Source organism: Centruroides vittatus, unplaced genomic scaffold (assembly GCF_030686945.1).
Source record: "Centruroides vittatus isolate TY-2023 unplaced genomic scaffold, ASM3068694v2 contig_397, whole genome shotgun sequence".
Lineage (NCBI taxonomy): Eukaryota > Metazoa > Arthropoda > Arachnida > Scorpiones > Buthidae > Centruroides > Centruroides vittatus.
This window is the reverse complement of record NW_027122212.1, coordinates 1,467,423-1,482,999: the sequence shown is the minus strand read 5'-3', so window position 1 is coordinate 1,482,999 and position 15,577 is coordinate 1,467,423. Positions and strand designations below refer to the sequence as shown.

The window sequence follows — 15,577 nt, the reverse complement described above, 5'->3', positions numbered from 1 at the left end:
GAAGAGTTGACGCTACACCCAGCAAGATGATTTTTCTTTTTTTTCTCACGACAATGTTGGGTCTGAAGCTAATAAAATGGTCCCAGATTGTGATAGGAATGGATTCTCTCTAAGCAGGAAATTATGATTTCTGCACAAAATAGTTTTTCATTTTATCCAAAATGAGTAGTCTTAAATTCTCTCTCTCTCTCTCTCTCTCTAGGTACCACCTTACTGTGTTAAAATTTTTAATGGCTGGTTGAAGTAGAAGATATCTGTGGACTGAGTAAATAGCTGAGATTGTGGTGACCTCTAAGTTCGATTATTATTTTTCCACAGAACAACTTCTTACTGCTGCCAAAACCAAAGGAATTAACTGTTTTAAATCTTTTTCGCAGTGGAATATGTTTAGGACCATACTGAAGGATCCAGTGGACATTTTCAAACAACTGCATTAGTGTAGTTGTAGTATTCAATTTTCTTCAGCATGTTTTCTTTCTTATGATAGGTAGAACCAGCAAGTCATTATAGTTTTTTTGTTTATTCTGTTTATTGTATAATTTTTCTGATGTCATTGATCTTTGTCAGTTCTTCATATAGCAACAAAGGTTTATACCACTTCATGAACTTCGTGTGCACAAGTTAAACAGTGAGCTCCTCTGATGCCATTTTCTTCCTTTTCCTTTAATGAGCTTTGCCAAAAATTTTCATTTAAGCTTTGGTATTAATATACTGAAAATATACTTTAAGAGTGACTTGTAACTCAATGATATACATTTTGGTATTAATATATGCTGTCCACAGTGTCCTCAGTGTTATTTATTTTATGAACATTTCAGCATAGTAAAAAGTTTTTTTTTTCACTAAATATTTTAATTTTTGTGTACTGTCTGTTATATGAAACTAAGGAGTGGTTGTAAAATGGGAAGAAGCTAAAGTCATTAAAACGATGCACTCTTCATTCATTGCGTGGGAGATGGAAAAAATGAAAATTTATATAAAACTAATTTATGAAACTTACATAGACCTGATGAGTTTTAGTATGATTCATACTTACTTAATATAAATATAGTATAAATAATATTAATGCCATTTAAGAATCTATAAGAATTAAAGCAAGTATATAAAAAGAAAAACACCTGTATAATTTTAACATCAGGTGAAAATCTTGGAGGTAGACCAAAATGCAGTATCCAATTCAAACGTGCTCCTAACAATAAAATAACATCTGACTCCAACAGAACTCTATGTAAATACAAATTTTAAAATAAATATATTACTAAATTCTGTATACTTTTTATAATTTAAACATGTCATACTTTGAGCGAGCCGACGAAACACACAAAGGATGAGTATCAGGTACGACACCTTTACCCATTGGCGTAGGCAAAAATGGCAAATTATATTTTTCAACAAAGTTTTTTATTACCATCTCAGCTTTGCTGTATGCTGAACCTAGATTTAAAAAATGAAAAATGAAATACAGTTGAACTTGTCTTCTCCAATCTCGTGGGAATGAGAAAAAAAAATTTGATACAGACTGATTTTGAGATATAAAGTTCTTACACAATACACAATAATAGATTTGATTCAAAGTATGGTATTTTATTAATACAATAGCAAGTACAGTACATAACTGTATTAGATATAAATTAAACATTTTTTGATGTACCTTAACAGAAACAGTTTATCAATAGTGTCTGATGCTTGGCTTTCTTCAACCAATAAAATACAAGCAAACTTGTAGCCAATCAGAGAAAAGCAGCATTAATTGCAACTACTGTATATCTCGGTGGATAAGACGAGGCATAAATTTTCATCAGAGTTTTATAGTTTTAGCATATATCTGTTCTATAAGACAACCCCCAAACTATCAATGGCCTAGGAATTTTGTTTAGATCAGCGATCATCATCTGGATAATAACAGTGTATAGCATATACACAATTATGCCCTATTCATAATTTTTTGAAAGAACATCAAATTTTATTTTCTTACATCTGGCGGCACTGCCTTGCGATTGTTGCAAACATTCACACTGATTCAGGAATTCGAGTAATGAATGACCTTGACTATACACAAAAACATTGTATGGCCTATTCTATTTTGTGAACATACTCTACTCTCTACTAGTAAATAATTACGGTTTGTCCGTTTTTTTATAATGGTTTTAATTTATATAAATTTCAATCTAATTTTTTGTATCTGTCCTATAAGACGACCCCGGATTTTCGGGGCCTTTTTTTATAATTCAACTATTGTCTTATCCGCCAAGATATACGGTAGATACTGTACTACATGAGATGTTTCTCAACTACAATTGAGAAACATCTCATGCTCATCTCTAACTAGTTGTTACTCAACTACTAACAAAATGTAGTCACTGAGCTTTAAAATTGACACTTCAGTCCATAATTTGAGATATAGAGGTTTTGGAAGAAAATTATTTGAGATAAACAAGAGAAATATATTGAATTTAGATTAAATAAATAAGCAATTACCTATAACCAGCATTAATTCTCTTTTAAACAAACATTTTCTTCCATCTTTAATGGTCATCACCAGTTTTCTATGCTTTGGAATGTTTGTAAAAGAATGCATCTTTCAAAAATTTTAAAAATTGCACGTCTTGAAGATACACGCATGCTCAATGTAGCTCTTTAAAAAATGAGTCTTTAAACTGGCTTCCTATTTTAAAAATTCAATGTTTATATAAATTATAAAGATAAATTTGATGACAATCTATTTTACGTCAAAATATGCCCTCCGTGTAGCTGCCAGTGAGTCCATTTCTTTAAAATTGATGGCTGTTCCCCTCTTGAACGTTTTAAATATCTCCAACTTTGAGATATTTTAGGCTGGCCTGGTCCTCACACTGTTGTAGTAATCATGCATTATCAAAACCCACCCTGACGTCATTATCAATGGCATAAGAAGCCAATGCTATAGTGGAAAGACCTTTTTGAATGGAGTATTTATGTTCCTTGATCCTTGTTTTAAGACAACGTGTGGTAGCACCATGGGTAGTCCCATCTCAGAAATGTTTGTGGATTGGTGGTCAGGCGACTCAAGCGATGTGTCTTATCTGGTGTAAGCAATTACATTAAGTTGTACACTAAATACGTGGATGATGTATTGATTATTTGGAGAAAAAAACCAAACTTGTCAGCGTTCATCCAGGCTTTCAATGATAACGCTTATGGCCTCTAGTTGTGGGCGGAACAACAAAGCTCCACCAATGTACACTTTCTCGATATAGACATCACGTTACAACATGGCCGATTAAGAACTAAGGTATTCCATAAGAACTCGTATGCTCCGTTTTTCATCCATGCCATGCAAAATCTCATAATCCTTTTGGTTACAAGATCTTTGCTTTTAAAGCCCTACTAAGAAGGGCTTACACCCATTGTTCGATGGCAGAAGATAAGAGAATGGAACTGGAATATATTTCAAGTGTAGCTATGCAGCATGGTTAACCCCGAACACCTAATTAATGATCTGGTTGCACGTCAGGAACAACCAGTGGAAACAGCACTTCCAGGAGACAAGTCCTTTTTACTTATTACTTACAGCAAGATCCTTACCAACACCTACAAACAAATAGCCTGCTTTACGAATAATAGGATCACTTACAGAGATCCCCAACAGTTTTCTCTTGTTTAAGAAACAATAAGGACCGATTGGATCGAAATAATATCCCAGGTGTATATTCTATCCCTATTTACAATCATAGGGTGAACTGTCCTGGTGAATATATTGGTGCTATTGCATGTTGTCTAAATATGCCATTCAAAAAGGTCTTTCCACTATAGCATTGGCTTCTTATGCCATTGATAATGACGTCAGGGTGGGCTTTGATAATGCATGATTACTACAACAGCGCGAGGACCAGGCCAGCCTAAAATATCTCAAACAGTTGGAGATATTTAAAACGTTCAAGAGGGGAACAGCCATCAATTTTAAAGAAATGGACTCACTGGCAGCTACACGGAGGGCATATTTTGACGTAAAATAGATTGTCATCAAATTTATCTTTATAATTTATATAAACATTGAATTTTTAAAATAGGAAGCCAGTTTAAAGACTCATTTTTTAAAGAGCTACATTGAGCATGCGTGTATCTTCAAGACGTGCAATTTTTAAAATTTTTGAAAGATGCATTCTTTTACAAACATTCCAAAGCATAGAAAACTGGTGATGACCATTAAAGATGGAAGAAAATGTTTGTTTAAAAGAGAATTAATGCTGGTTATAGGTAATTGCTTATTTATTTAATCTAAATTCAATATATTTCTCTTGTATATCTCAAATAATTTTCTTCCAAAACCTCTATATCTCAAATTATGGAGTGAAGTGTCAATTTTAAAGCTCAGTGACTACAATTTGTTAGTAGTTGAGTAACAACTAGTTAGAGATGAGCATGAGATGTTTCTCAATTGTAGTTGAGAAACATCTCATGCAGTACAGTACCTAGTTGCAATTAATGCTGCTTTTCTCTGATTGGCTACAAGTTTGCTTGTATCCAAACATACATGTCTATTTTATAAGAAAAATAATAAAATGTTGTAGTAAGATGTTTGCCCACAGGAAAATTTGGCCGGTGATGTCATCATATTGTTTTCTTACCTAAATAAACTTAAATTAAAGAACAAAATTAAATCTGAATTTCAAACATAGAACCATATCTTTTACAGACAAGTAAAATACATTTTAAAATAATAATTTGGGTTTCTAATGATTGTTTTTCAGGAGAATACTTTTTGATTATTGCATGATGTCACAAGGCATGCTACGTTTCTAAATATGTATTCATGATCAAAGAAAAGTAACAATTTATACATTTGAAATAATGGTGTACATAGTTTTCATAAAACTTAAAAATCAGCTTTTTCATAAATTAGGAAGCACTGTTTAGCATTGTCACTTTGCAATGTTAAGTGTAGTAATGCTGAGCACTGATCTACTTTTAGTGCTGTGTACTGAAATAATAGGAAAAAACATTATGATTTAGGTCACTTGGCTTGGCACAGAAGCCATGCATTTTTTTTTTGAAAAATGATAAAACCAATTCAAAACATTTAACATATCACAAAGCATAATAGTATCCAAGTGCAGATTTCTCCAAAAGCTGGAACTTTTCTACTAAATCACAATAGATCAACTTTCTCACTTTTCCACTTGTATGTGCTATGTAGATGACATTCTCATAATTTGGAAGGATTTGAAAGGAACACTGAAGATGCCAAATGGGCTTTTAATCATAATCAATATGGCTTAATGTTAAAGTTAGATCAATACAGCAATAAACAAGTACATTTTTGAGATCTTAATATTGAATTCATAAAATAGCAAATAATAACAAACATTTATTACAAATCCACCCATAACCCTTTTCTCATCATGGTAGCTTCAAACAACCAACAAAAGTACAAAATAGCAGCATTTACAGTGTTAATAAGAAAAGCTTACACTAATTGCTCTAATTTTACAGACACAGTTAAAGAACATCAATATGATGTAGGTAAAAAATAATTCATTACAGCCTTGTCCAATACACAAATGAGCCAGGGTGTCACTGCTCTGGGGAGAGGCCAAAATAATAAGAGTTTACAACAAAGGTTAAAAACCCTACAAATCTTGAAATATTTTGCACCAACAGAAAAGGGAAATGTATTAACAACAATTAAAATGATACATTACCTCTAGCTTGGCAACACTTAATTGACAACTCCCTAAGGGATGACAACAGCTATCTCAAAAAATAGCTAATCGAATAAGTATATGTTTAATACCCAACACAAACAGCTTAATGTTTAATTTCATATAATTTCCTTATGATGTTAAATATTTACCGTTAAATATAAATCTCACCATCATCCAAACACCGGGGAGAAATCATCACTTCGTTACGAACCTGTTACCGGTGTGCTTCGTGAAAATAGTTTATCACAAACGTTTTTGAACTTTTGAATAGCTCTTCTTCAGGTGAAATAGAAGCTAACCCTTAATTGCCATCTACGTACGAATGCGCATGCCCGTCACAATGGATTTCGGCTTACAGGAGTTTGATTTATTTAAATATTCCCATTTCATTTTGAAATGTTCTATCAGATTTCACGTGAAGAAGAGCTATTTAAAAGTTCGAAAATGTTTGTTATAAACTATTTTCACAAAGCACACCGGTAGCAGGTTTGTAAAAAAGTGATATTTACTGTTGTTTAATTTATATATACAAGTTTTTGACACCTATTGGTGCTATAATTAAATTAAAAATTTTTTTCAAAACATCAGTTATAAATAGAACTTTCTAAGTTAAAATAGCATTTGAAGCTACAGAACATTATAATTTAAATGTTGGATTTTTTTATCATCCAGATTTTGTTTCATTTTTTCATTCAATAACCTGAAGCAGGCTGTTAAAGGCCAAAAATATTTGTTTTGTAATAAAAATTTGCTGGAAAAGTGAGGATGGTTATCTATTGTGGCTTAATAATAATATCCTTGTTTTAGTAGAAATTTTTTAGAAGATTTTACAGATGTTTTCAGTATTTTTTTTTTTTTTTTACTTTAAAGAGCTTGGTATCTCATAGATGTCATATGTCTGTTCACAGAATTAGAAGAAAATAAATAATAAAAATTACCTTTCCCAATAATAACTAATGGTTTTTCTGCTTTAACTAGTGTTTTTGCAGCATTTTTAATAAGCATGGGACAGGCAAGCATAACTGGTGGTTCAGGAACTTCAGGATAAAACTTTAGATTATCCTCAGAGACTTCACCTACAACAAAGTTTCCTGGTATATCAATGTAAGCTGATCCTGGACGTCCATACATACTGCATTTTACTGCCTGTAATATACACTCATATCACATAAGTCGTACTAGATTTCATTTTATTGGGTAAAATAAATAAATAATGTGAAACAACTCCAAGTTCTTTAAAAAAATAACAATAACTAACTAATTAAAGTAAAATTCAACAAAACAGATTATTGTTATATTAATAAATAGCCAAAACGTAATCATGTAAGGAAAAAATGTAAAACGCTGTTTAACTGTTATTATGTAAATTATAAAACAGTATACGTCAATTATTTTATTAGAACTGACATTATCAGAACTGCATTGTAATTTTTTAATTTGAGGTACTAAGAAGAAATCTATAAAATCATTCTAATATCTCAAATCAGAAACACAATGTGCAAATTTAACCAACCAGATCTTCATCCTCTTACAATATGATTACTTAAATTTTGCATGTTATATGGGCATAATTTGAAATGAATATAACTGAAAGGAATGGTAGTGATAATGATGAATAATACTGCAATTTGTATTGTCTTGAATATTCTTGTATGAACTTAGTGAGATAATGGGGTGTGACAGATAAAATCTAACATACTCGGGTCAAAGTGTTAACTCACTACCTAAAACAAATTAACTTGTAACTGATGGTTTATCGAATGATGCCCTTACAAGTTATCTTGTAAACTGCATTTTTATTTTCAATGCTTAATATGAACATACCGGTAGAAAATTGATATAAGTATTGGATAACGAGCATCTGGAATAAGAATAAAAAAAGAATCAGTCTGACACCAGAGAATGGAATATTCATTCAAAAAAAAAAAAATCATAACTTACAGGAAATATTTAAAATTGCAATTTATACATATTGAATTTTATGTAATTTTTAATCAAATTTAAAGTTGGGCTTTGTTAAGTACACTAAAAAGTAACAAAAATCTTATAAATGTCTATTTCTGATATTTTTTTGAAATACTCTTCAATGCAAAGAACTGGGGCCGTATTCTGGTCTCTCGTCTCTCACAAGCCGATCACTGATTGGCTAATCCAAATGATTAGCCAATCAGCGACCGGCTTGTGAAAGACGAGAGACCACAGATGGTGACCAGAATACGGCCCCTGGTTTCTGTTCACAAACTGGACAGTAATCATGTATTTCACAGCATATTTTATCATACTCCGCACAGTTTATTGGTCAGCCATTGTTTTATTTCTGTTGATGGAATAGTGCTAAGTAATGAAAATCATCTTTGTTTCTAATTTTTTGAAGGATTCGGCATCTTTTTCTCAATCAGTCTGTGTTTAGCACTTGTTCTGCTAGCATCTTAGTGTCGCTTGTGACCACACGTTTTTCCAAACTTGTGTTCACACATATTACTTATAAACATCAACAACCATAGCCCGTTATATAATAAACATGCCAAACAATATGTCAAATTCTTGGGTCATTAAATTTAATGACAGATTCCAAACGAAATTTTAGAAATGTCTGAATTAAAAGTTAACTATTTATAATTATTACATTTAATACGAGATGGAAACATAACTGCCTACCTCTAGTCAAATTAATTAATTTCTAATATTTAATTATAGCCTTTACATAACCCAAGAATTTGGCATATTGTTTGGAGTGTTTATCAAACATATTAGCTGTAATTTTTTTTTTGTTTCTGCAAATCAAATTTTCATTCCAGGATGGTTCATTCCACACTAGAAGAAAAGATGATGATGATTCACGCTTCTTAACAGTGTATATTGTACAATTTTTTTTTAATAAACGTTATACATAAAACATTTCATCATTTTTTTGGCGTGGAACGCATTATCATATTTTACATTAATTTCTATGGTAAAAATTGTTTCTCTTAACGAGTGTTTCGCATTATGAGTAAGACTCTGGAACAAATTATGCTCATTAAGTGAGTTTCCACTGTACAGTGAAATTCCATTAACCTGGCCTCTGGTATGCCGGCAAATCCAATAAGCCATCTTGTTGAGCTTTTTGAGGGGGTTTTGATGCACTAGATAGGTCTAGTTAAGATTTTCATGTAAAAGTGCTCAAAATGTGCAATTCTTGGAAAGAGGTGTAGGTTCCCCTTTTAGAGATAACAAATGCCAAGATGACATGATGCTGAACTAGATAAAAGTAATGCATGCTTTTTTAAAGACATTTTCATAGACATTATTGCAAGCATTTGATATGAGAAGCAGAAATATTTAGCACACTTGGAATCAATAATTGTCAGGAAACAGCTGTAAGGTCACCAATGGGGGTACTAGTGTCAGGACGGTCGAGGAGTGGAGAGTTTCATATGTGGATGTAATTTAGACAGTGAGACAGGCTTACCATTTACAATTTGATCTTGTTTAATTAAATCAAAACATGCTTACAATATTTTGTTAATTTCACCTATAAAAGATTCAACTTTGATTAGTTGGTTGGAGGAAAGAGTTCAGAGAAAGTCTGGATGTCACCATGAATGTAGACAATAGGCCCCTTGGCAATTTACGTCTTATGAGTCAATGGTGATGTGGCTCATTTCATCCAGTGAAATCTTGGATTACGTGAGAAGTTTGGATCAGTTAAGGTGTTCGTCCACCAAAGCACAACAAAGAGAACTTCAACTTTTATGATGGCTGGATCATATCTTGAGTATCAATGGTTTAGTAGAAAGAATGGCTTCAGGATGGGATGTGTTAGTTCCTCAGGAATTCAATCATGGAGAGAAAAAAACAGATCTTGGAGAAAGAATGTCATGTCATCAAGACATGAGTTTTTAAAGGGTTCTCTTCTCAATTTCACATTTTGATTGAATGACTGTATCCCTCATCACTTTCCGATTGGTCCACCCTTGTCTCCAGATGACAATTCAAAACCTTTCAGATTGCAGGAGAGGTTGACATCGACTCAACCCAATACCAATTGGATTGTATTCCTCCAAATTTTGAAACTCTCCTTTGTAATTCCAGCCTTTAGTTTCCATTTTGACAAAAAGAATTTTTAATAATTTTTGCAAGACAATTTAATTAAATAAAACTTTTTGCTAAGTTACTGTTTAGTTTTTGTGTCATCTTTATATTCAAAAGGTGAAAGTTTAACTGTCCTGTTGGATATTTGTTAACATTTTAGCACAAAATTTCGAATTCCATCCAGGATCTCACACAGCTGTAGTACATTACTGTTCATGCACTTTTATAATTACAGTACATTTGTATTTATAGGCAAACAAAGTGTACAAAGCACAAAGTAAAAATAGAATGTTATTGTTTCAAGTCAACAAAAGATAAAACTTGAACAAAAGTGTTTGTAGCACCCTGGCTGGTAACAAAGAGAACCATTCATTTCTTTGGAGAGTTCATTCACTGTGGATGATCCTCAGATGATAATATTTGACTAGACATAGATCTTTGTCTTTATTTTTATGATTAAAAAATTTTATAAGTTTTCAAATATATAAGGTAGGCACATATTTTCTATTAATATGCTATAAGTATAAGATATTATCAATGTGAAAATGGGGTTTTCATCCCCACTCTGATGACACCAAAATATGAACTAGGAGGATTGTTCCAGTCTAACCCCTCTCACTATCAGGATGGTATAAAGATTAAGAGGAAAATCAGTGAGATCTCTCTCTGTCAGGGTCCTGATACCACTTAGTCTAAACTTGCAGACCAAGATGCGTAAAAATCAATTTGTCTTCTGAGTGCTCGAAGATGAAATCTAACTTGACCAGAATTTATAGGAAGATATTATATTCGAATGTTTCTACAGTAATGTAAGCCAATGATGGAGTCAGGCACTAACTTAGATGGTTTAAAAAATAATTTATTCTAAGATATTATATTAAATGTGAGTAAATTAGAAAGAAATCTTTTTTAGGGCACTATAGAGAATTCCATAGTGCCTGAAGAAAAACCACATTAGGTTTGAAAATGTTTGCAAAGTTCTCGGCTTTCATTGGAGAAGAAGCACACCGGTTACAGGCAGTGAAGTTGGTTTAGTTTAAGAGTGAGTATTATATATTTGATTATTAAGTTAACTTATAGAACAAGTCTGATAATTAATTATATGAGGATATTACATCCAAACCTCTAGTTCTATTGAGAGAGAGTTTACAAATAAAATGGTTATATTACCTGACATCCATACATAGCAAAAATATGGTGAATAGATTAGATCCTGGGATCACATACTCAGAATCTTGGGAGGATGATTACTAATCCATTGGGTACTTGGTGAGGGTGCCAAAAACAGGAACAATGGCTAGAGCAGGGATGGGCAACCTTTTTCTATGTAAGGGCCGCATTTTAAAACTTGAACTGACGCGGGCCACATACAAGAGAAAAGAGAAGAAATATGCTGGTAAATCACAATTATTTATTCCTATGTAATTATAAATTAGCATATGTATACTTAATTTAGCTTCTGGAACTGATGTGAACATAATTACGTTTACATCATATATCGGAAATATTTGGTTACATATCAGTCACTGCTAGTTTTAAATTAGTTTTGATGTGTCTGTTACCTGGTTTCTTGTTTTAATTTTTACTAAATTCATGGCAGAAAAACTATTCACATACATAAGTTGTACAAAATAACATTTGAATTTTTGCTGCATACTTCATTAAGCTGGGAAATTGATATATTTATTCATATTTTATGTGATGCAGTCCACATGCGGCCCAGGGGCCACCGGTTGCCCATCCCTGGGCTAGAGCATGATTAAAGCACTGCTGAAAGCACGGTTAAAGGCGACCTTTACTCTTTTATACAAAATTGACATCCAATAGTATTATTGAGATGTAACACCATGTTTTCGTCAAGAGAAGGAAATTGGGCGATTGTTTGAACAGTTTGGGCAGGTCACTGTTCTGAAACTATCATTTTGGGAGGAACTAAATGTCCTTCTCCCTGAATCAGAGAAAGTTAAAAACTGATAATTTTTCCATCAAGTCTAAATTTTAAAGTAATATTTTAACAAACATTTCTCCTAAGTCCCAGATTCTCACATTAATATGAATGATATTGACTTTAACATTTATAACATTAGAATGGTCCAATGGTCCATAACAGATAAAACAAAAATAATTAATCTGTTTCAAATTTAAATTACTAAATAAAACACATATCTTAGAGAACTTTCTGTAATTAACTCTCAAGTATGGTGGTACTCATTAAGTACCACATATCTATAGTGGTATAAAGCACAGTGGTACTGAATAAGTACCACTGTGCTTTATACTACTATAATCATTTTAAAAAAGTCTTTTTTTTAAAGTAATTTGGTTTAGATTCTGCACTATCACACTTTTTAGATAAAAATATGCTATTGTCTGGCAAATGCTGGTGGTGCGGCTGTCAGCAAATACATTGAGCTCTTGAATTTTTCTTTGTTTTATATTGGCTCCCATAGGACAACATGTTCTGTTTGTAGTTTTTCAGCTTTTTTTAATGTATCTGATGTGTTATTTTCAGCATCTGTTGGTAAATTTTGTTTGATTATTTCTTTATGTGTGATATTTTGTTATCTGTCTAATACTTTGAATGTAAATAACAGAAATAAATGTCTTTTTATGGTAATACTAAATTCGTACCACTGTGCTGCATGGTATTAGTTGAGGTACAGTACATGGTCCCACCAATAGCTTTACTGCCATATGGAACTTTTGTTGTTTTTTTTTGCCTTTATTTATTTCTTTCATTATGATTACATGTTCAATTGGGTTTTTAGACTTGTTTTAAATATTATTAAATATTTGTTAGTGTTATGACAGAATAGAAATTAGAGTTGTTTTCTGCATGTAATCTATGCATAATTAGGTTTACAATTGAGTGTTAATCAGTATTTTAATAAATGATGCTTAGGTAAACACTAAGACAATGCATAAACAAAATGCTAGAAAGCTTGATTATGAAGACATTTTGGGTAAACTATCAGAGATATCTTCAACTGAAGACATATCATCTGATAGCAACTCATCTGCTGGTGATACATCAGATGATGAAAAATCAACATCAAGCTCTGATTTGGATGAATGTATCTCTCCTCCAAAGAAGAAGTAGCACCTGTCCACCAGTGTCAACATCTCCATTTCTTAAGAATAACAAATCACAAGTAGCTCATTCATTGCATCTTGAGGGTTCAACGCATCACTGTGCTTGAATTTCCTTGAGATGTACAAAATGTAGTACAAAAACAATCCAAGTACATACAAACTGTGCAAACAAACTGGATTTGCATAATTTGTAACATTCCACTGTGCCTAAGGAAGAACAAAACATGTTTACAAGATTATAACCAATAATGGCACAGATGTGCATGGTGGTACAAATAGGTACCCTATTTGTACCATCATGTAGATGTAATTTACCAAGATGTAATTTTTTTAAGTAATTAGTGTGAAATAAATATACACCCATAACTGCAGTAAAAGATTGGACTATAATTTGGAAATAATGATTGTAGATTAGAAATGAATTTGACACTAGAGGGAGGCATTAGGTGTCATCTCATATCAAAATTAATAATTATAATTTTTAATTAAATAATTTAAATTAAACTGAAAGAAAAGAATCAACCCAAAGTGGGACTTGAACCCGCAACTCCTGCTTACCGTGCAGATCCAATGCCAGTTATGCTACCCAGACCTCCAGTCTGATCTCCTCTTCCAGTATATATAAGCTTAAGATATAACCATTGTCAACTATTACAGTGTCAACTGGGATGCATTCAGTGCCCTCATCCAGAAACATCCACTCAAGGTACTAAGTCAGCCATTGAAAATCCAGTAAGGCATAAATATACAAATACACACACCCACAGAAATCCAACACTAAGCAAATATACACCAACAACTGCCATAAAGATAGGGCTATAATTTGGAAATAATAATTGTAGATTAGAAATGAACTAGAGCTTGACGCTAGAGGGAGGCGTTAGGTGCCATCTCGTATTAAAATCTGTTTGATTAATAAATGATTGTTATTTTTGTTTTAATTCTTGTTTATACTCCATAACACAGTTCACAATCCTGCTATTGTAATTTCATCTAATAGGTGAGGCTGAAGGAAAACGTTTTTTGACTTTTAGGTCTAAGGTATGAGATCTTTTAGAACAGTGTTTCTCAAACTTTTTTGTCTGGTGGCACACTGAAATTATTAAACAAAATTCACGGCACCCCTATTATTATTATTATTATTATTATTTTTTTTTTGCTTTTTTATGGTTAGTAAAGATATGAAGGATGAAAAGTCTTTGAAAAAAAATAAAAGTTTTTAAAGTAAGTAAGTTTGTTTACAAACAACACAAAAACATTCAAAACAAAAGTTATTATTATAAAGGTGATAAAATGAGCTCTCAATTTTTGATGATTTACTAGTGCTAATTGATTCCTTAGCTTTACTACCAGTAACCACTTCTTGATCATTAGAATCTTCACGTCTTCTTTTTTTAATGAAAAAATTATTCATGATATTGAACGACATAATTAACTTCGATCTTTTATTATAAAATTTAATTACAAGTTAATAATTTATTTTTTCTTGCTGTAAAGAAGAAAAATATTTGTATATAATGCTTTTTCGTTATTGTCTGAACATATAACAATAATAAAAACAACTACTTACTGCATTCAACGCATTTATATTGCACTTCTACTCACTGCAGGAACAGAAGAACAGACAACTAGTAACTAGTTCATTTTTTATCTAGTATTTGTGTGTCGCCAATTACCGAGTCACTGAGACAAGTGGTGACGTAACAAGATTAGTAGAAAAAACCAATATTCATTTTTTATAGTTGTTTTAATTATTTATTTAATTTAATACTTTAATTCCATTATTTTAAGTAATTTTAATTTAATTATTTAAAAATTTTGCAGCACCCTTGTGGCGTACTTGCGGCACCCTAAGGTGCCACGGCACCCGCTTTGAGAACCACTGTTTTAGAAGATTTAGAAAAAAATGAAGAAAATCCTGTCATAGTTTGAAAAAATATTTTACATTCTTTTATATATCCAACAGATTGAGAGAAAACTAGGTTCAATCTGCGAGCATAACGGTGTACAAAAATAGCTTGTTTCGATATTTCTTTAATTTTGGCTTGAACACCATTAAATTGTCCGGCCATCATGGCAGCACCATTGCATGCTTGTGCCATTAATTTTTAGTGCATTGAAATTTGTCTAAGTAACTCTTAATGTGAGTAAATAACATATTTGCATCTCTGTTCTCACTCACATCAGTAAATCTCACAAATCTTTCTTCAACATTACTATTTTCTTTCATGTAACAAAACACAGTTGACATCTGAACTCTGTAGCTGATGTCAGTTGTTTTGTTTATAATTATAGCAACAAATTTTCTTCAATTTTCAATTTCCTTTTTAATATCTTGCAATAAAATGTTTCCTAACAATTTAACGATATCATTTTGAATTCTGCTCGATAAACCAGTAAAAACCATAGACTTCTCTAAGTGTATTTTTAATTAATTATCTAATGTATGTAATAAATAACCAAGTTCAATATAATTATCTCTGTTATTAGATTCAACAGATTCTCTATGCCCTCTAAATGCCAATTCTTACTTTGATAAAAAAACATATTACATCTATTAATTTAGATAAAATATATCTATTAGACATAACTATCTTGTTATAATTTTCAATATTTATTCTAAATTGTTCACTAATGTTAAATTCTATTCTGCTTTGATTTCCAAATTGCTTCAATTTTATGAAAGACATTTACTATTTTCATATCTTTTGTGAGCTTTACTTAAA

At 31.7% G+C, this 15,577-nt stretch overlaps 1 protein-coding gene across 2 annotated transcripts in view; it reads right to left on the bottom strand.

Moving 5' to 3' along the window:
- Hacl (2-hydroxyacyl-CoA lyase) overlaps positions 1-15,577 on the bottom strand; it is a 51,957-nt gene that overhangs the window by 22,909 nt on the left and 13,471 nt on the right. For both annotated transcript variants that reach the window (XM_067271393.1, XM_067271392.1), the window contains 3 exons: positions 6,623-6,830; positions 1,299-1,434; positions 1,119-1,224 (listed from right to left, as the gene is read on the bottom strand). In XM_067271393.1, coding sequence (XP_067127494.1) covers positions 1,119-1,224; positions 1,299-1,434; positions 6,623-6,830 — 450 coding nt within the window. The remainder of the gene's footprint in view (positions 1-1,118; positions 1,225-1,298; positions 1,435-6,622; positions 6,831-15,577) is intronic.